The following is a 23,420-nucleotide window of genomic DNA, read 5'->3' as shown; positions in this document are numbered from 1 at the left end:
TTCTTTAAAAAATAGTTCCAAGTATTGACCAAGTTTTAAGCAATGGTCCCGACAAATGTCAACCATAACAGCTCGTTTCATAAGTCATATGCCTGCAAATAAATCATAGTAATAAGCATCTTAATATTTCTGAACCGCTTCCCCACAGCTGTTTCACGTAGGAGGTTTTAGCCTCTGAATCCTGCCAGATTTAACCAGCTAATTTGAACTGGTTGGTGGACATATCGGTGCTGAAAAATGGTGGAACAGAGATAAATATTTCAGGAACTCCTGGTGGTTTTTAAATGACCTATGTGATGCTTTTGGCCATATAATGTCACAGTATTAAAAAAAGAAGAGAAACGTCAAGGATAAATTGTGCTACATGATTCACTCCAGAAGGTCCTGTGGAAAGAAAACCCAGAGAAAGAATAAAAAGTAATTAAGCATATATATTTTTGAAGGCTATTAGTACTAATAATAAAAAAAAAGCCACACATACTAACCTCATCTGAACATTCATCTTCTTCTCGTGCTTCATTTCCATCTTCAATTTGTCGCAGCTCTTGAATATCTATATGTTACATAACTGGAATAAATGTAGTCTAAATTTATCTTGACACTTAAAAAGGACAAATTGGCAATGAATATTTTGGTTCATTTTACGTAAAAATGTCTATGAATGATTATATAAGTTTGAATAAAATAGCTAGGGCTGATAAAAACAAATGGTTTCAATATCAGTTTATTTACTGAAAACTTGAGCACAAACATGCATGAATGTGAATTTATTATTAAAAACTAATATTATATTAGAAACAGTTACAAAAATACACTTTAAATCTCCAACTTTAATTAAAACCATTACATTTTGTGAAAGACAACATGCTTCAACCAATCCATACATATAAATAGCAGGATTGAAAAACATGATAGCTCCTCTCGGGATCAGAGCAGTTCGTAATATTTGCCAGATTGTGGATCAAAGTAACAGTTGAGGCAGGAATCATACATTAAATTAAGAAACTCTTCCTCTCCTCTGTTGTTGTGTAACATAGCCCCTGTGGATAGCATACAGAAAAGAGTTAGTATTGTGTTTCAAAACTAATTTCAGTAGAAGCCATTCAGAAGCTTCTAACAGGCAATTTAACAGAAGGTTTGCATTTCACATAATTTACCCTATATAGTGTATTAACGCTTCATAAAATGTTTTCCTCCTGGGTAGTAACAGTTAATATGTTTTCTAAAAAAAAAAGACATAAACTGACTTTCAAAAATAAACCTGCTTTTAGAAATACTCAATATCCTGAAAAACCTGATAACTTGCCCCTGTCTCACAACAGTTTAAGAGTCTTGTCACAGAAATATCACTCTGGGTTTTAGATGAAGAAGGAAAAATCAATCATGAATGTAATTGTACCCGTTCTTCTCTGTCCAAGAGAAATCTAGATCATGATTTATTTTTAGGAACACAGGGGTTGAGAATATGAGCCCAGGATGGGGATTTTTATTTATTTTTTACCTCCGGGTGAGACCTTGCCTTGGTCTTCTTTCCCATCTGCCGTCTGTTGATTTGGATGAACTATTGGAGGGCTGAGGACATCTATCCAGTCTCTAGAAGAGGGTTAAACCATTTAATCACAAAACAAATTTAGTGTATAATTATCTTTTTTTTTGTATTTTAAAATTGGGAGCAGGGGTCTCTTAATGGTCCTTAAAATATACTTTCTTCTGACTTGACCTATGATATATAGTTTGATTATACTGAAGCTTTTGGAATCATATGAAGCTGTATCAAAGCCCATTTTCGAAATTTCTGCTCTGTCGCTAACATGATACCTCTTGTTGTGAATGAAAGACCCCCCTTCTGCATGCCTCTCTCTTTCATATTCTCTCATTTTCATGACACTTTTCAAGGCACCATGTGGTGCTGATGGACAGGTTCCCTGGTGGGACGGGAGGGAAGTGGATGATGACCTCCCAGCAAGCTCTGCTGCAGCGGTGACAGCTAGGTGACACATGCAAGCCTCTGAGCACATGCAGAACTCCTGCTTATTCATTGTCCCTGACAACCATGCTTAATTAATCACTGAGGCGTGGCAGTGTGGGCAGCTTCCCTTGACAGGAAAAGTTCTGCGTAGGAAACTAGCCATACTTATGCTTTGGGATTGTAAATGGTGTGTAAAAAATATTAACACAGTTCTATAAATGATTTTTGATTGGCTAATTTATATTTAAAAGTCTACTTATAAACAGTGAGTATGCAGAATCATTTTCTTCCTAAACAATATTTAATTTATTTATTATAGTGTAGATTTTCTTTCTTTCTTTTTATTTAAATACTCCTTCTACTACTACTACTACTACTACTACTACTAATAGTAATAATAATAATTAATAATAATTCTGTTTATGTAATTAATTAAATATTACTTATACTATAACAATAACAACAACAATAATAATAATAATAATAATAATAATAATAATAAAAACAAATTAATTAATAATAAATTATTATTATTATATTTTTGTCAGCATTATCATGGTCAGTTATTAGAACATTATTTGTAGTAGTAATAGTATATTCATTTTATATAAACAAAATAGCTGTAACTAATGACACATTTATTATTAATAATTTAATAATATTTTTATAATCTTTTAATAATAATGTAATTATAACAATAACAATAATAAAGAATTCATAAATATAAAATGTTTGTTATTAGTTATAACTATAATTATGTTTTATATAATATTTATATAACACTACTAATACAATAGTATTATTATAATACCACAGCAGTAATATATATATATATATATATATATATATATATATATATATATATATATATATATATATATATATAGAGAGAGAGAGAGAGAGAGAGAGAGAGAGAGAGAGAGAGAGAGAGAGAGAGAGAGAGAGATAAACAAAATAGTTATGAGTATTAACAAATTATAATCATAATTATTATTATATTTAATATATATAACTAAGCAAAATAACGAGGAGACAAAGAGTTTAAGTGCTTTGTTATGTAGACAGTCTGGCAGTTTTGTCATCATCTTTTGAAGGCTGGCATAACATTTTGTGGAGCACACCACCTGTTCTCTTTTTATGCTTTGATGTTCAATAGTTCTTTTTAGTATCCTGGAACCATTGAATAAAATTGTCAATAGAAACTTCTAAATGTTCAGTGCACAAAAAGCTATCCCTGACACATTTTGTTACCAATTCTCAGAAAGTCCAAATTATTGAACGTGCATGAGCCTGAGGGCTGACAAGAGCTTGCATGATAAAGTTCTGAAATGACTCATTCACATCTGAGCCTCAACATTTAAGATACTGACAGGCTTAGCATAATACCTTACAGACTTAAAGAGGCTAAAAATACTGTATTTTTACTTACCTGGGATTAGAGTGAAGAAGAGGGTTCATTTCTTTCTGATAGTGCTGGCCTTGATCCACTGGCTGTGAAGCACAGAAAGAACAAGTATTGTATATTTATAATCTGGTTCAGGGGCCATATCTCCTCAATATTAGCTCCAGTCTAGTAGAAAAATCTAATATGTTCCGGGTAATTGCATTCCTTGCTGTAAAATAATGATATAAGTAGTGTTATCAAATGATTAATCATGATTAATCACATCCGAAATAAAAGTTTTTGTTTACATAATATATCTGTGTTTACTGTATATATTTATTATGTATATATAAATACACATTTATACAGTATATACTTTGAAAAATGTATTAATATTTTATTTATTTAATATTTATAAACATTTACATGTTTTTCATTTACATGAATATATACATGCATGTGTGTATTTATATACACACAATAAATATACACAGTACACACACATATATTATGTACACAAAATCTTTTATATATTTTTTTATTTATTTATTTATTTGTTTCACAGCACTACATAAGCCTTTATAGTTTGGAGCAGTGGTTCTCAACCGGTGGGTGGTGAATAAAAACTGAGCTGCAGGTCTGCAGTCTAGTACTAATGCTGTTCCATGTGTTCACATCAAGAACGATAACTACAGTGTTACAATGACATTATGAGCATCCACATCAACGCACAATAGCATTCTGTTTATTATAAGTGAATGCTGCAGTTCTGTGATCTGCCCCTTTAAATTATCGCGCTTTAAAGCAGAATGGATTCTGATTGGCTGTCAATGTTTTTATCGTTCATCAGCTGAAAAAAAAAATCGATTCCACCGATATCGTCCCTACTGTTGTAGTTGTGGTGTGGATTCTGCTATTCTTTTAAAAGTTAAATGATTATTTAAACCATTTCTTTGAAAATAATGTTGAGCAGTTTTTGTTTGTTTGTTTACTTCTGTATGATAAATGATTTGTTAGTGTTGTTCCACCACTTGCTGTCTAATGTAAAATCTGGTTCCTGAGGCAAAACCAGTTGAGAAGCGCTTGAGTAGCTATTCAGCATGTTCTTCTCGCCTGATGGGGGCAGTATTGCTATGTTTTCTTGTTTTCTTACAGTCCACTAGTTTGCAGTTTCTCAATTCCAGGCGCTCCAGGCATGATTAGCAGTTGCAGCATATCTTTCCAATCAGCAGACAACAACAGCATCAACAAATGATGGATAAGGTCTGGTATTGAAATGCCATGGGAGTTTATTTAGCTCTAATTAGTGTTTTTTTTATATATAAACTGCTTGATTGTCCTTCTTAATAGGAAAATCGTTTTAATATTCACTCTATTATTTGCCTACTAGGTACAGTTCATTCATACAAAGCACTCTGTAGAACTGAGGAGCATAATAATGAAGAAGGAATTCAGGAATTCCCATCAGTGTGGCAATGAATTTGACTTCTGCAATTCTAGCTGCCCTAAATGTCTGTATAGTGTATTAGTGTGTGGTTTGTAAGCCCACCAAAGGAATACACTGAGTCCAGGTAGAGGTGTCATCGCTGCTTGCACTCAGACTTATGTTGCAGTGGTGAACCTGACGGAAGAGAAAATAGGGGTTGTCTTGTGACGCTCACAACACTTAGGAAGAGCATGTGTGTCATATGGATCAATTCAAGTCAGTAATATTAAAACATAGAATCTTATACTTACCAAGGCTGCATTTATTTGATCAAAAATGCTATCAAATTGCAAAATGCAGTCTAAAGCAGCCATTACTCTTTAGTGTCACATGATCCTTCAGAAATCATTATTAATATGCTGATTTGGTGCTCAAGAAACATTCTTCTTATTAAACTTTTTTAAGGATTACTTAAAAGAATAGAACGTTCAAAAGGCCAACATTTATTTGGCATATAAATCTTTTGTAAGGTCAAAAAAATTATTTACTGTCAATTTTGGTCAACTTTTCTTGCATTTATTACTGAATAAAATTATTAATTTCTTAAAATAAACAAATAAATAAATAAAATCCTACTGACCCCAAACTACTGAAAAGTAATGTGTATATTAAAAATATGCATTGTATGTATGTATATGTGTGTGTGTGTGTTTGTGTGTGTGTGTGTGTGTGTGTGTGTGTGTGTGTATATATATATATATATATATATATATATATATAGCTGTATATAATTTTTTATGTGCTTTCTTGCTTTGTTTTAGGTTGAAATATGAATATGAATTTCTTACTTGTGATGCACTAAGGCCCGGGTCACCCACGTTTCCTTCTTCCTCCTGCTCTCTCTTCAAACTGGCCAACATGCGTAGCTCATCCTCTTCGTCTTGACTTCTCCTCAGATCACACCTGCTGGAACCCAGAGGTTGAACCCTCTCATCGAAACTCACCTGTAAAGCCCAAAAATCTCATTACTTCATCAGTGCCAGTGTGTAATGAGTACGATCGTTACTGGGTATGCTAATTAGTAAGCAATCAATCAAAACTTGCAAGCTAATTGGCACCCCCATTAAGGCCAAGACATCAGCAGGGATGGCTGCCTGCTGCTTAGAAATCCACTTATATGAAGTCCTACCTGGATCTATGAGCGACCTTCCACATAAGCTTAGCAAACTTCAACAGCATCAAAGATCTATGCCATGTTTAAATGGGGGAAAAGTAGTGTGATGAGGCATCTTTAATGATCATCAGCAATTCCCACATCATACTCTATTTAAAACATTTAGTTCATCACCGCTTAAGACCTGCGGTGAGAGTCTGTGGTAGTTGTGCTAAATGCTTGGACCAGTTTAGTTTGTTTAACAAATATGTTCCATCCTCTAAGAGAGGAAAGAGCACTGAGTTCACTTTGATATCCCAGCTGTTTCTTCTAGGCAGCAATGAGATGAAATGGAGACTTTGCTGAACTTCGGAAGTTTATTGAAAAATTCTGTCATTTTGATATTCAAATATTATTTAATTTCTCAGAATTCCTTCTTTTTTTGTCTTACATAAGAAATAAATGTAGTAGCTTTGGAACAACATATAAGGTGAGTAAATTATTAAAGGTATATTTTCATTTTGAGGTGAATTATCCCTTTAACATAAAAAAATGCAATGTACATGATTGTGGACAGTGTAAAAAAAATGGTGCAAGATTTATCTTGAAACATTTTTCACACAGAAATTATAAAATTTCACAAAAAAATGACAAAGAGATTTCAACTAACACGCTGAATTAAACAACTTCCATTTTCTTTGCCTTATGAAATCATTATAAGTTTTTAAATATATTCATATGGTTGAAGACACCAAGGTTTTTACTCTGTTTGAAGAATTATCTAATCTGTAAAGGACAAATGTACAAGACAAAGTAATTTTATAGTAATGCAACTACTAAGCTAAGGAAGAATGACCTCTTTAAAAAAAAAAAAAAAAACATTCTGCTTGGATTTCAGAACCGCAGAAAATATGTTTTATAAATCAAAAAAGACAAAAGAACTCTATATCCAAGTCATTTGCAGAACAATTTCCAAATGCATCAGTGAATGCAAGTGCACAACCCAGTCCCCTCAATCTGAATGGATTCTGATTAAAATATCCAGCTTTTGGGGAAGATAAGAACCACACCAGTTCTGAAATTACAATAAGAACAGAGGCCCTCATAAACAAGCCACTCTGCTGGAGTGCACCAATTCTGCTGAAGTATGTGCTTGATTTGATCCCCTCTCACCCTGCATGCTTGCTATGGTTAAAAAAAGGCCATGTGATTTGTGTGGGTTCACTCCACAAAACCCAAGTGGTTGCTATATTTTGAGGGTCATTTCTCTGTCATACATAAATTATGTTTGAAACTGTGTGTTGATTCCTCGAAGGTATAGTTTAAACAAAAATGAAAATTCTGTTATCATTTACTCACCTCGATGTCATTCCAAACCTATATGACTTGCTTTCTTCTGCGGAACACATAATAAAATATTAGGAAAATGTTGGAATCCAAATAACATATGACCCCATTGACTTTCACTGTATAGACAGTATAAATAGATAATTATATGAATCTTCTTTTTTGTTGATTTTTTATGTCGATTTTATTTTATTATTTTGTCATTTTCTATTATTTATTTGACTTCAATCATATAGACAAAAACTCTTTTTTCCTTCTCAAAAAAAAAGACAATCTTCAAAATAACTTCCACGGCAGAAATGCATACAGGCTTGAAATGACATGAGGGTAATTAAATGATAATTGAATTTCAATTCTTTTTTCCCCTTTTTTTATCCCTTCAAAGGAAAACAGGCTCACCTTTTGGAGGCCAGAATTCTTCAGTGAAATCTCTCGCACAGATGCTCTGTTGATAGATATCCTGGTATCTCCATCAGGCAATGCTCTGTCAGCTTCGGACCGATCCAGTCTAATCCCTTGTCTGGTACTGGGTGAGAGGCAGCGGGTTGGTGCAATTCGCATGGGTTCGTGCCGCTTTGGTCTTTCAGAGACATGTTGGGCTGTGGAGGCCTGAGTCGTAATTGACTCAGAAGAGAACTTGGGTAGGACTGTGTTTTTTTGTATTGAAGGTGGTGGTGGGGGAGCAGTAATGAAATGGACTGCACATCTATGAAGGAACTCTGTATGCATTTCATCCTGTGAAGCAAAAATAATTAATTGGTGTAAGAAATAGTTTGCATGAAATAACTAAAGTTTAAATTTTTTTTTTGAAGAAAGTCATGAAATGGTTGATGTTGTTGGAGTTGTTGCCAGTTCATTGCTACAATGTTTTTAGCATGTTGCTATTCAGTTGCTAGTGTGGTTACTAGGGGGTTCTTAATGATATTCTAGTCACCTTTAATGTACATCTATGGGATTTTCTGCTTGTTTTATGATGCAACATGTACAAATCATTTAATAGCACACCTTTCATCGTGGCTGTAACACAAAGGACTTTTTAAGGAACGGTTCACACAAAAATGAAAATTTGCTAAAAATGTAGACATAGATGAGTTTGTTTCATCATCAGAACAGATTTAGAGAATATCATTACATCACTTGCTCACTAATGGAGTGAATGGGTACCATCAGAATGAGAGTCCAAAAACATCACCATAATCCACAAGTAATTCATACAACTCCAGGCCATCAGTTAATGTCTTTTGAAGTGAAAGGCTCCATGTTTGTAAGAAACAAATTTGATGGATTTGTATTTATTTATAAATTATATTTATAAATAAATAAATATAAAAAATAAATAAATATAATTATAAATATATATAAAAATAATTATATATTTTATTTTATTTATTTGTATTCATTTATAAATCGTGTGGATTATTTGTGGATCATTTTGATGTTTCTATCAGCTCTCATTCTGACGGCACCCATTCACCGCAGAGGATCTGTTGGTGAGCAAGTGATGGAATGCTGAATTTTTCCAAATCTGTTTTGATGAATAAACAAAGTCATCTACATCTTGAATGGCCTGAGGGTGAGTACATTTTCAGTAAATTAACATAAAATTTGGTGGGCTATTCCTTTAAGGAATATCTTGTCTGTCGGTCTTTAATTTATCAACTAAACTTCTTTAGCAAGCATCACTAATTATGACATATTGAAATGAAAAACTCAATTATTTTCTTTCTTCCTGGGTTCATAACACAAGGAAGGAAATGCACTATTAAATCAAATCTTCCCTAAAAACACAAATATTAACTTTATCAACAAACTTTTGATAGAGTCATAAAGAAAATGATGAAATCTCTGGCAAGGATCTCGGACGCCAACGCTGTCACAGATGAAGCGCATTAATAGCCATGATGTGAGACAGTCTGGCGCGTGCGGAGTAACATCAGAGTTACCTGTAATTAATCAGGGCGACACTGTGCACGGAAAGTTGTCCGCCTTTGCTCTGTTTTGAAAAAGTTAAGGTCTTTAAACTAGTGAGGCTTTGATCTACACTAATGGTCTTAAACAGCAAGCTTCACACTAATGATGACAACCTCACTAAAAGGGCACGACCAGCCGAACCATTAGATCAGAGTTTTTGTCTCCTTTCGTTCCATCCTCATATCCCCTGGACCAGTTTTAATATATCAGGGTTTTTTTTTTTCGGATTAAAAAAAGTGTCATCTCTCACTATGAGAAATGCTGACATTCGGTAAACACACATAAGTCTGGCACGGCCCTATATCTATTTGCAGTGAATTTATTTAAACTGGGCAGGTTATCTACGAAACTGAATGTGTTCGGTGGTTATTAAGCTGTGTTACAGATGAATTTCAATATACTACTGATTCATTCATTCTGATGACAACTCTGTGGCATTAATGAAAGTCATTAGGCAAATATAATCACCTCTGCTTCTAGTGATTTACATAGGTGCAAGTTATTGAGGTACAACATAAATATAATGTTCAGAAGTCATTATTTATTTTTTGTCATCTCCCATTAGTAATAAGAAGACAAATGCAGATATTTGCCACTAAAGAGAATGCAGATGAAAAACAAAGAATCAAAGGAAAAAAAAACATGAAAAATAGATTTATCAAGGACGGGGAAAGAAATGGAAATAAACAACTAATAAAACTGTCAGCCATTTCAATCAAAAATCTCTAATTAAGTGCTGCAGAACATATATGCCAAAGATGAGACTGATTTCCCAGTAGGAGACGAAACAGACTGCGAATAAATGAACGATGTTCCTCTCAGTGGACGCAGAACCTGAGAGCACCATGGAGCTCAATGCCGTCTCGTCAGAAATGAACTGAACGGAAGAAAACAATTTCTGCTTGTTTCTCTGTCCACTGATTTATAGTTTCTATAAAGATCAATAATGGATATCTACAGTAATTACTAAACATAATGTTTTGTCTTTCATTTCTTATAGCAGCACACGTGTTTCTCGCTTGCGTTTATTTTAATGAGTATATGCAAATAAGTAGAAGATCGAGAAGAATTCAATCAGTTCATGTCAAAGCTATAAACATACTGCTGTCTCTGCATGTTAAAGTGAGTGCTGCCTGCATACCTCTTCACTCTCACTACCGACAAAATCATCCTCCAGACGTGCATCTTTGCGATCTCCTTCTGTTACCAGCTTGTGACCTTTAAGGCCAAAGGTCAAATCCTCGGCAGGGTTGCTGCTAGCCTGATTCCGTCTGGCTGAGTGAGGGCATGAGGAGAAAGTGAAGATTTCCTCTTCGTATTCCTCATCACAGAGAGAGAGCTCAGTTTCTGTGTCACAAAGGTCAGCATCATCTGTAGTCAGAACACATTCTGGAGGTGAAACAGCACATGGAGGCTTGAAGGGTGACCCAGATGTATCCGCACTAGAAGCACAGTCTGCAGAAATATTACAGTTTAGTTTAGTTTTTATTGTCATTGCATATCTCTACACAACAAAATTAAGATGACATCAATCACCCAGTTAGCAACTTAAAGGGTAAAAAGTGACATGGAGACTTAGATAATATTACCATTTGTTACAATATTAAATATGCTGTACTTTATGTTAGTGTTTAGTCTCGTTCTTAAATGCTGTCTGGCTTTATTTTGACTGATTGACATGCCTTAGGCCACACATACATTATATAAAAAAACGCAAAGTGTCATTTACAGTATTTAATTGAGCAACAATTTTACAAAAAAGTATGATAAAACAATAGTTATATTGTTTGAAATTAAGACAAAATTTATTTGGAAACTTTCTAGTTGTAAAACCAAGTATAATGCACTGAAATTCATATATTTGTTTGCCTAAGTGTCAAAATTTGTCCCAGTACTTTTTTTGGCAACTGTATTCACTACCATTCAAAAGTTTAGGGGTTAGTTATAATAATAGTAAAAAAATGCTTCTTTTAATGAGTTAGGACACATTAAAAAGAGTAGAGTAAGAGTAAAGACGTTCACATAAAAAATAAAAAAAAAATAATAATAAAAAATAAAATTAATTTCCACAAAAATATTAAGGGGCACGAATGTTTTCTACATTGATAATGATAAGACGTTTTATTTAAGCAGCATATCAGCATATTTGCATGATTTCCGAAGGATCATGTGACACCAAAGACTGGAGTAATGATACTGAAAATTCAGCTTTGTTATCACAAGAATAAATTACATTTTAAAATATGTTCAAATATTAAATAATATATCATAATAATATTGTTTTATTTTAACTTTGATCAAATAAAAGCAGCCGAGGTGAGCAAAAGTGACTTCTCATAACAGTAGAGACGATACATACAATCATTTAAGGAGAGAGATTTTGCTTTTGTTTATTTGCCAAAGTGCACCATTTCTGTGAAAAAAAGCTGTGTTGAAAACAATGCCTGGTGGAAATAATGCAGAGAAAACAATTTCTGCCTGTTTCTCTTTCTTCCACTGACTTACTGTTTCTATAAAGATCAATAATAGAGATCTAATTACTAAACATAATGTTTCGTCTTCCATTTTTTATAGCAGCACTCGTGTTTCTTGCCTGCGTTCATTTTAATGTGCATATGCCTTGAAGATTGAGATGAATTAATCTACGCTTACCAGCGTTATCATTTGATAACTGCGGCATTATGCTTTAATTATGCCTTAAAATATACATAAATGGGGGATGCACACTGAAACAATATTTTAAAGATGTAGATGGCAGGAATTTACATCTGCGGTCCTAAGAGAATAATGGAAAAATAGTATTAACTTGCTGTGTACAGTATGTGTGTGTGTGTATAGGTTTGGGAATGGAGAAGAGAGCCACTTCTGGGTTTCCCACTTACACAAAAACTGCATCATTAGTAGATAGGGAGCAATGGTAAAGTAAGATCATAATTCAGATAAGGCGATGTGCGCCTGTGGGGTCCACATGCTCTCATACTAAAGAGAAGACACCCAGAGAGCAGGGAGCAAAAGACACCACAGAGACCAAGTGATGAATTTGCCATGTGAGCGTACAGAGCTTTGATCTACTTCAGCAAAATGCACAGCAGCAAAAAGTCTAAACCGCTGGGAAGTTGTGTGAACTGTGAACCTAAGCTGTACTTTCTTGTACCTAGAGACAAGGACAAAGAAAGGGCAGTGGAGAGCCGAACAAATTGTTTTGTGCTTTAAATTACTCTGGCTGATGACTGTCATTGTCCACAAACTCACAGGTCATTTTGATAACTCTACATTTCCCATAACGTCATGTGGACTATTAGAGGAACGTATTCAGATTAATGTTGTAATATTACAGCAAATATATTTTTTTATTGCTCAGTGGTTGCTCTTTTGTAGCTCATAACTAAGACTTCCCAGCTAGGTTTCATTTAAAGAGATAGTTCACCCAGAAATGACAGTTTGCTAAAACATTACTCACCTTCAGGCCATTCAAGATATAGATGAGTTTGTTTCTATATTGGAGCAGATATGGAAAAATGTAGCATTACATAACTTGCTCACCAACGTCTCCTTTGCAGTGAATGGGTGCCGTCAGCTGTGTGTTTGGATGAAAGAAATGATGAAAATTATGTTTTTATCAGCTTTTTGGACTCTCATTCTGACGGCACCCATTCACTGCAACAGATCCATTGAGCAAGTTATGTATTGCTAAATGTTTTCCATATCTGTTCCAATGAAGAAACAAACTCATCTACATCTTAGATGGCATAAGGGTGAGTTTTAGCACATTTTTATTTTTGGATGACTTTCTGAGACCACTTTTTCTCATCAAAAGCTAGATACTTTACCTGTCTCCATTTTTTTTTCTCTATTTAGTCTAATTGCTGTCCAACTGAGATACAGAGATCTCATTTGTGATTTCCTTTCTTATTGGTTGTTTTGAACCACCTGTGTTTTATTGTTTGTTTTGCTCACATGCATTGATAATAAAGACATTATCGACTAAACAACTGATTACATATTAAAATGAAATATGAAACAACAACTTAGTAGCCATGTCAGATAAAGTGATGTAAAGGCTCTATTAAGCTCTTCACAGAGTAGTGTTTCATCTAATTAAAGCATGCACGCTCACAGAGCACCTCTCAAGAGTTGCCTTCGCTCTTTCCATTCCGGAAGGGTTTCGCATATTTCGATTCCTGGCACGTTTTTGAACAAGCTTATATTGTAATCACCTTTTCTAATTGCCCACGCTGCAAGCTTGCCTGAACCCCGGAGACTTCTTTCTGACCTACACAGTGTATTTAATGTCCCATTACCACTAATGAACTCTCTTTCCTCTGCTAAAGGGAAGTTCCAGTTAGACCTACTCCGTGGGAAAGGATTGTTAACGTGGAACAACTGCCCGTGTTCTCTGTCGGCGTCAAGACAGATTTCAGTATGTTTGGTTTGCCTTTGGTCAAGTCACCTTTATTTATATAATGCTTTTTATGATAGAGATTGTTTTAAAGTAGCCTTACATACAAAATGAAACAGAAAAGTAAAAGAATCAATGATGCAAACTTCATAAAATATTCAATTTCTGCTATTAAGCAGCTCTAACAAGACTATGTTAAATTCATCAATTATGAAACAAGTTAAATTCAGCGATAATCAGCTCAGGTGAAAAGAGTAGTAATGTTATTCAAGTCGAGTCAGTTCAATGTTGATTCAGTTCAGTTCAATAATGTTGCAAAAATCGTCAGTCGTGAATGAATTTGATTCAACTATAAAGCATCCCTACAGAAGACAAAAGTGTTATTTTTAGCACTATTCAGTTTTGTTCTCATCTGATTGTTTCACCCTTCAGGTGAAAACCACATCACTTAAAAAATGTCATTAATAATAAAAAAATAAACAGACCACAGAACATGCCACACAATTTGAGTTTCTTTTACAGTAGCAAAACAAATGGTGTGGGTCGACTTACTTAATGAAAACAGTTAGCATTTTCTTCACTGATATGAGTAATAATAATAGTGGTGGTTGCCATAGTGAGAACCACCGTTAGTCTTATACATCCAAGTTGGATGTCAGGTCAAACCAGCAGTTTAAGATTCCCCACTATAACAAGTAAGGAACATAATTACTCACCCCGTAGAACTGGATCGGTTAATTTATCTTCTCCTGGTAAGTCAGAGCCCAGAGTCTGAAGTGAGGATGATGCAATTTTTCCTTGAAGCTCAGGTCCCTCTGGGTTCAGGCTAATTTTGCCACCTTCTTTATCTTTGAGAGACCATATGAGACCAAAATAAAATAGAGTGTCATTGTAGTAGCAGCAGACTTCAAAAGTCAACATGGAATTAATTTCAAGAGAACTAATGGCATGGATCTCTAGGGAGAAAATCATCTGTCTGATTAACATTAAAATAAAATAAAAAAGTGCTGATTTTGATGGCCAAATGCAAAATATCAGTACTGAGAACATGAAAAATCATGTTTTAATCAACATATTTAATTAACTAAATAAATAAATAATAAAAAAGATTAAAGGTGATGGTAAAGACATTTAAAATGCTCCAAAGGTTTTCAAAAATATTTCAAATAAATGCTGTTCTTTTGAACTTTTTGTACATCAAAGAATCCTGAAAATGTATCACGGTTTCCATAAAAATTCTAAGAACTTCACAACTTTATTAAGCAATAAGAAATATTGATTGAGTACTAAATCAGCATATTAGAATGATTTCTGAAGGATCATATGACACTGATCTCTGCAGTAATGGCTGCTGTAAACTAATTATTTAAAATACTAATAATATTTCACAATACTACTGTTTTACTGTAAATGCAGCATTGGTGAGCATAAGAGACTTTCAAAAACATTTTAAAACTCTTACAGACACCAAACTTTTGAAGAATAGTGTATATACGGTATATATTTAATATATACGGTGCATTTAATAATCTCACCTGTGTTTGATTTTCCTCTCCTCACATATTGGATTCTCTGTGGTCTCCTAGAGCCTATTTTCTCAGCAGATGGCCTTTCAAGTGGTGGTCGTGGCTGTACATTTTCAGTTCTGTCTATATTTAGAAACACAATAAGTGTATAATAACAAACCACATTGTTATTAGTAAAATCAAATTTTTGTACCAAAATTTTCATTAACCCCACAATATACTAGATAATGTTATGTGTCAAGAAAACAAATGAAAGTATATTTGCCTGACGGTATATTGAGGCTCAGTTCTGACTTTGCTCTTTCTTCTTTCCTGTTTGCAGATGTGCTGCTCTTCCTGGCGGTGAGCGGAGGGGGTCCGATAACTTTTGAACCGAAAGCAATATGGGAGGAGTCCCGCGGTGTAGGACCCCTTGTGATGGATTCTTTGACACCACCTGTCTCTTCTAGTAAACAGTCATGCACAAAACACTTACCAAAGCATAGATGAGTACTTAATCCTATAAAGCCTACCTTCATATTTTATATGCACTTTTCTAAGACCTCTAAATGATATAAAATATAATAAAATATATTTATATTGTAAGTAATATTTCACTTACTGGACTGAAGCGACCTATTTTGATTATCCATACATCATTTAGAAAAAATATTATAATATGAGTATCATATTGTACATGATATATCAGGTTTTGGAGGCGTTTGCAAATCTCTCAATCATCATTGTATTGTATTGCATTATATGATTCCCCCATCAATAAAAACTATAGAGCTTTGATTATAAAACTAAGCATTTAAATATCATATAACTAAAACATTTTATCGGGAGATATAGAGTGGAAACTAATATTTACATACATTTTATGTAAGTAGTCTGCTATACTCTTATAGTAGTCTGCTATTAAAGATCTCATTGATTTATAATGCAAGTTATCAGAATTTTATCAGCAACTGCACCAAACGTCATATTTAAAAAAAAAATTTTTTTCCTCCTCGAGTATACAATATGAGCCATATATACCTGATGTATCAAATATGAAGCTCCAAAAAAAAAACTAAAAAAAAATGAATCCCTGAGTATTCAAGCATCTGCCGTTCAAGCAAAGTGATAACGTATTAAAGTAGATAATGTAATATTGTTTGTATTTAGACTAACAATATCACAACATCCTCTATAACAATAGACTGTTTTCATATTCCTAATCCTTGTAATGATGAGGCCCTTGCCATCTGTTGGTTTGGAATTGGCATATTTTCAATTGTTATTTAGCACAGTGCTGCAAGAAAAAGCAGCGTTAAGGTCATGGCAACCCGGCAACAAAACACAAAATACTGCCATTTGTCATTTCAATATAACAGCCAGCTCCGGATCCAAGGCTGTGAGCTACGACTACATGCTTTTATACACGAGGCCCACGGTGTTTTGATACGTTGTTGCTAAGTGATGAAACAGGGAAAAATGATTAATATAGAACAACAGATTGTGGTCTTTTGTTGCAATATCTGTACATGTAGAAACATTTTATATGATATATTTACAGTCCAACACCTCTTGTTAGAGATTGAACTACTGGTATATTAATAACTTCCTAGGGCATTACTTGAGTCTTTTTCGAAAAATTAAAGGTGAGATGACAGTAGTCTGGCACTGTGAGGCCAACAGATGTCTGGATGAATAAAAACTGTTAGAACAGCTATGAAGGTTTCACTGGGCTGGCAGAGTGGACAGGTATGTGACTAAACAGAGATGATTAGAGCTCTCTTGGCAAGAGGTGTCTCTTGTCAGCAAACTAACAGACAGCAAATAGCAGGAGAGTTCTGCAGAGGGTCTGACCTTCTGTTTAGCAAAGAACAAGAGGAAAACACACAAAACTACAAATAGAAAGGAAGTAAAGAATGGATTTGTGCTTGTGGAACTGACCTGCATCTGAGTTTGTTGGTCCACTCTTTAAATCAGTCTGTCCCAATGTCTTCATGTTCACCAGCTGGACAACGTTCTGCACTTCACTAGGAAACTGACAGTTCCTCGGAATCTCTTCTTTGGGACCATTACTTATTTCTAAACATTGAATACATTTTTATTTTTTTTTTAAGTCGAATGTTTTCAGGGAATGAGTAAACAATGTTGTGAAGATGCTTCACCAAGTTAAGAAACAGATCTAGGCTAAAGTGTAAAAAATAGAATATTAAGGCGAAGCATTAGCACTTTCCGTGAATTATTTATCCTTTTCAACAAATGGTCAGTGAAAAGATGTGCTTAACTTTCAGACTTTCAACCAAGGTCAAACGCTTTATTTCATACGCTGTTGTATTTTCTGAGTTTTGCAGTTTTTTGCAACTCTGTTGTGTGAGTTTGAGGTTATGAATCAGTGTTGTAGTCGAGACCGGCTCATTCGAGTCCGAGTCCAGATCGAGTCCAGAGATGGTCGAGTCCGAGTCAAGACCGAGTTCAGAAAGGGTCGAGTCCGAGTTAAAAACCGAGTTCAGAAAGGGTCGAGTCCGAGTCAAGACCGAGTTCAGAAAGGGTCGAGTCCGAGTCAAGACCGAGTTCAGAAAGGGTCGAGTCCGAGTCAAGACCGAGACCAGAGAGATTGGGTCTGAGACAAGACCTAAAGAAATCTTCAAGAGTATGTAAAATGTATGATGGAAACAATAAAGGATTAAAGGACCACATAGTATGTGGTGTAAAGGTAATTTTATTAGAATTATGAATTGTTACTTGTCAATATTAAGTGCTCATTTTCACATAACATCGTTGTACCACTATACACATCCATATAACCTTTCTAGTACACATAACATTACTGTACGACTCTATATTGTAATTCCACATAACACTTCTAGTACAAGTAACATTACTGTACCACTATACCTGTAAATGTTCAACTGTAACAGCTTTTACATAACTTTTAACCCTGAAGCTTAACTAATGACTGCTAATATCCTGAAAATGTCATGGATTATGTGCACTTTAGATGTTGTGAAGATTAAAGATGGGCATAATTACTTTTCAAAAAAATAAGTGAGGAGACCATCCTGCTACCCAACCGAGCACGATGTGGTCTCATGATCAATCCACCCAGACTAAATACTCTCTCTATTGGTGCAGAGGAAGCAGGGACTGACAAAAGTTACCATTTCATCACTTTCTGTAACAGCAACGGATAATCTAATGCTAATTTCACTGGATGGTGGGTTTTAATGCAGGGTAAAATACACACTAGTCAAAGTTTTTTTTAGTTACGGAGGGCATACACACAAGAGCCGACTGACTGTCCAGGAAAATTTCATGCAAAAGTGTGTATGTGCCAGGGGAAGAAAGCTGGTTGAAATGCCATATAAGTTCAATGCCTTCTGTCAGACATTTTTTTGGGGGGAGATGTTTAGTGTTGAGACAGTCAGTCTGTGTCTGTATTCATTATATAGTTTAATTAAACAATATTTGTTTTTTTCTGTGACCATTTTGCCCTACTTTGTAAAAATAACACAGTTGAGAGAAATAATGTAGCAATGTGGCTTTCTGGAAAGCGGGATCACTACAGGCGGATGGCAGGAGGGTAACTTAGGCCGGTGACACACTGGTTGCGTGGCGTCTCTGCTGCGTGCTAGAAGCGTGGTGGCTGCTTCGCGTTTTCTGTGTCTTTACACACTAGCGCGCTGCTTCTGCTATAGGTGACATAGAGAGAGGCCCCCGAAAAACCAGGCTCTTGCAAAATAGAGTATGTTTGACAGGTGCAATATTTGAAAATCGATAATTATTTATTTATTTTTTAAAATTACATTTATATCTGAATTTATGCCAACCTATAGACTTTCAAATATCAAAATGTCATGAATTAATATGTATTTGTGTACATAATGACACAAGTGACATATAAACATATTTTCCTAGTTTATTTTGCCTGGAAACGCTTCCAACACGCACGTGTTCGCGTGAAAATAGGCGTCGGTTCTATTTCTAGCATGCACACGTTTTCCGCGCGGCTCGAGCTGCGCCTGGGATGCGCGTCTCACGCAGGCAGTCTGCAAGCTCTAACCTGTTAACATGGGAGGCGAATTAAAAACAGACACGCCACGCAGCTGAGACGCTTGTGCCATGCATCCAGTGTGTCGCTGGCCTAACGTCTCACGTCACAAGAAAATCACCAGTCATTGGATGTATCAATCATACATCAATTTTAAGAAACATTAACATACAGTAATAATCATGAAATATTTTGATTGGGACTCGAGTGGACTCGGGCATAAGTCCGATTCCTAATATGTTCGAGTCCGAGTCAATACCGAGTCAAAATGCACACGAGTCCATGACAAGACCGAGACCATTAAAATACGGTCTCGAGACCGAGTCCAAGACCGAGTCCGAGTCTCGAGTACTCAACACTGTTATGAATGTTTGAATACAGTTTAACTCTGATTTTTTTATTTATTAATTTGTTTAATTCATTGTTTAGCTTATTAACTTAATTGTTTAAATACTATTAACATTCATTGTAAAATTTATAATAATATAATATAAACATGATTTTAAATACATATTTTTAAATAATTTATAATGTTAATTTAACTTATTATTGAATAAATTATTATTATTATTATTATAATTATTATTATTATATTGCAAATGTAGCATAAATGAAGCTAGGGACAAACTAGCTGCTTTTTTGTTATTGCTAAAATTTATTTGTCTGTATTTACAAGCTATATTAGTCACATTTCTTTAAACAAATATATCTTTATATATATATATATATATATATATATATATATATATATATACTGTATATATATTAAGAGGAAAATCATGCACTAGCAGGTTTGTGGAACAAAATGTGGAACACAGCTAAGCATTACATTTATCATAATTAGATAATAGATTATCTAACATATCCAATTATCTCATTAAAACAGTCTGTGACTCTAATGTTCTAATTAAAGTACTTGGACACCAAAGTGAACTCAAAATTGGGCCACAAAATGGTATACATGAAGTAAAGCACAGGGTGCATTTTCTTCTAACCTCCATCCGTGCAGTTTGCAGGTTCATTCTTCATCGTGAAGATGCGGCGGACCTTACAGCAAGCAGAGATGATGATGCCATCCAGAGACAGGAAGCGCGTCCCTCTGAATATCTCAGCGGTGAGAGAGTCCAGATCGATACACAGATTACACCACTGCACACAGACAGGGCTACCTTATCATACTAGCTCAAGAACATTTTTCAGGACTTTTCTTTGGTCATGTTACAAAGAATCTCACTAAGCTAAGATCAACTGATTTGACTGATCATCTGTAGACAGTCGTGGAGAATGCAGCAGTTGGGACTTACTGTATTGCGTTTGAGACACGGTAGAGGTATTCTCGCATGCAAAGGGGTTGCTGAGAGCTCCTTATGCACAGTAGACAAGTAGAGTCTCTTCTTTAGATGCTCTTCATCAGTCACTCTGGAAGACAGCATTGAAAAGAAACCGCTTGCTCTATGTAGCAGATGGAAAGATCTTAAACCATTTTCCAGTGTGTGTGTGTGTGTGTGTGTGTGTGTGTGTAGAAGAATGTGTAGGAGTGGAATCTGCATGTGTGAAAGTGTGAATTAATTCACCCTCCAGGGTAATAAACCCTCCACACTTTCTCTGAATTTCAACTATATCAAAGTAGCACAACAAGACTGTTTTCAGTAGATTGAAAATAGATGTCGGAAGGAACCTATTAACAATGACACTAAATTTGAAATGAATTTTAAAAAAGAAATGCCGGGACTTACAAAATCTCAGTGGAAAAATCTTTTCCCAAAGGAACGTTGACCTGTAGGATCAGAAACTTCTGAATCAGACCAACTGTAGGGACAAGACACGTGAGATTAGAAGATGTGAAAGAGATACGCACAAGCACTATGCTATGGCTAAATGCAAATAGGGATGGAATAGCCTACTTGAGCTCAAACTTAGATTTATAATGATTCAGTAACATTAAATTTGGTAATATGTTGTAATATAGTAGATTTGTATTCAGATATATGTTAACGTGTTATAAACATATAAAATATTTTTTTGTCATATGAGATTTCTTCTGGTTTTGTTAGCACTTACGAGTCATCTTGCTATCCTTAGGTAACTGCATCTTGTTTGTTTGACTGCTGCCTTCAAGACTGTATACAAAGCCCTTCACTTCTTTATCAAACACCTGTTAAAAAAGAGAAAATAAAATCAATGACAGAAATGCTTCAAATAACCCTCTATAGAAGTATTACTACTATGCTACCCACATAAAATAAAAAATAAAAATAAAAATACATTGCATGGATTTATGCACATTCTGTTGTGTTTAGCTATTTGGGCTGGATTCGTGGTATTGATTTAATTAGTTTTTGCTGCTAGTTGAATTGTTTCAGTTGAGAAAGTAAAATAATAACCCTTCGTCCAGTTCTATCTGAGATTATTTACAGTGACACACAAACTGTCTCTAAGAATATGTGTTCTGTACTGTATTTCCAAGTTTTTATTTATTTATTATTATTACTTCTAATGTTTTTCTTTTTTTTTTTACATGAATTTTTGAAGGCCAACTTCTTTTTTGACATGCCAGTCTTGGCTACAAAAAAAGCAATGGAAAAGTTTCACCATTATTGCCCAGAAAAAAAAGATACAGTTCATTGAACATGCTGAATTTGTGACAACATGCCCCATTAGTGAGACATTGTGACACTGTATGAGGTAAGCTGTCAAATTGGAGGCTTGATTAAGTTGTCTATAGTAGTCTTTTAAGCTAAATTCAAAATAAAAATATTGTAAAACAGGTATGGAAATTTATATAGAATGTTTTTTTTTTCTAAGATCAGTTAAAAACAATAATTTTAAAACAACAATCCTTCTTTCACTGTGCTAAAAAATGTCATTACTGAAACATACTTTAGATATTGAAGATTTCCTGCCATATAGTTTCCATTTTGCCACGGGATCTTTTCCTTGTGCACTGAAGATGTCCACCGTGAGGCCACCCTTCACACAAACACACACACACGCACACACACACACTCAATGAGAAGCACTGAAAAGAACCGCTGATACTTAGCGAATGTTTAATGCTTACATTACCTGATAATCGTTCCTGAACATGCTTCAAAACGATTGAGATATGAAAAAAAGACTGAAATATGATGGCTGCTTTATTCTGTCGAATTCGAAACGAACAAAAGCTGATTCATAAAGAACTAAGCTAACTTATACTGCAGCAGTTGCTAATGGTAATTGTAAATGACTAGCGCAAAACATATTTTGACCACGTCTCGGTCCGTTTGTTCATTGATTAGCTGTAAGAGCGCTTTATTAGTTAAAACAGTTGGTTAGCTGTTAAGCTATAACACTGGCAAGACGCGGCGGCAGGTCGTTGCTATGACAACGGGACGCTATCACCTTGGCAGTGGCAGTCTGAATTTAATTTAATTCCAGTTTATGCAAAATGTAAAGCGAATTTAAATATATCGCAAGTTGAACTGAAACAGAATGAAATTCAAAGAAATTAATTTGTGTATTGCTATGTGTACTCTAGTTTGTTTCTCTATCTATCTATCTATCTATCTATCTATCTATCTATCTATCTATCTATCTATCTATCTATCTATCTATCTATCTATCTATCTATCTATCTATCTATCTATCTATCTATTTAAAATATGAATGTTTTGTTGCTGAACTTCAGTTTGACTAATAAAAATTACTCTGATGTGTGTGAATAGAATATTTTGAATACTACTTTTGATTTAAATTGTATTGCTTAAATATGCTTTTGTATCATATAAAAGAATTCAGCTCAATTAATGAAATGTTTATGCATATATACTGGTATATACACAAGCCTTAAACTGTATGTAATTATATTTTTTGTAATATATTATATATATTAGAGCTGCCTAAAAGTATATTCTATTATAATACTGAATGTTTACCGTATTCATGTACCATGGTATTTATAGTGTACTCTAAGGTAAATAAAAAATACCTTGACATTATGTCTGTGCTCATTGTTAATTAACTTGATTTTATCTGAACTACTCTGTGTCATGGTGAATATGCCTCTCTTCACTCATGCAGAATGTCTTAATATTGTAGACGCAGAAAGTGGACTATAGTGCATTTTGAATGACAGTGCAATTGCATATGTTAGTAATAACATCTTCCTCAAAGTCTTGCAACACCTTAGACCCACTGTTTTAAGTGCATTGTGAATCATTCATCGTTTTTGAATGGTGA

At 34.4% G+C, this 23,420-nt stretch overlaps 1 protein-coding gene across 1 annotated transcript; it reads right to left on the bottom strand.

Moving 5' to 3' along the window:
• Positions 1 to 789: 789 nt before the first annotated feature.
• Positions 790 to 22,765, bottom strand: LOC128015161 (protein CFAP20DC). The gene is made up of 17 exons (XM_052598838.1): positions 22,266 to 22,765; positions 22,080 to 22,169; positions 21,261 to 21,354; positions 20,936 to 21,008; positions 20,504 to 20,618; positions 20,195 to 20,348; positions 17,096 to 17,233; positions 15,441 to 15,620; positions 15,185 to 15,298; positions 14,366 to 14,497; positions 10,392 to 10,705; positions 7,679 to 8,014; positions 5,628 to 5,783; positions 4,903 to 4,974; positions 3,399 to 3,460; positions 1,502 to 1,593; positions 790 to 1,040 (listed from the first exon to the last, which is right to left on the bottom strand). Exons 1-17 carry the CDS (start codon positions 22,284 to 22,286, stop codon positions 928 to 930), a joined length of 2,256 nt encoding a protein of 751 aa, XP_052454798.1. The 5' UTR covers positions 22,287 to 22,765; the 3' UTR covers positions 790 to 927.
• Between the last annotated feature and the right edge of the window lie 655 nt (positions 22,766 to 23,420).

The sequence above is a fragment of the Carassius gibelio genome, chromosome A6 (genome assembly GCF_023724105.1).
Source record: "Carassius gibelio isolate Cgi1373 ecotype wild population from Czech Republic chromosome A6, carGib1.2-hapl.c, whole genome shotgun sequence".
In the NCBI taxonomy this organism is placed as follows: domain Eukaryota; kingdom Metazoa; phylum Chordata; class Actinopteri; order Cypriniformes; family Cyprinidae; genus Carassius; species Carassius gibelio.
The sequence above is the reverse complement of the archived record's forward strand: the minus strand, read 5'-3'. Positions and strand labels throughout refer to the sequence as shown.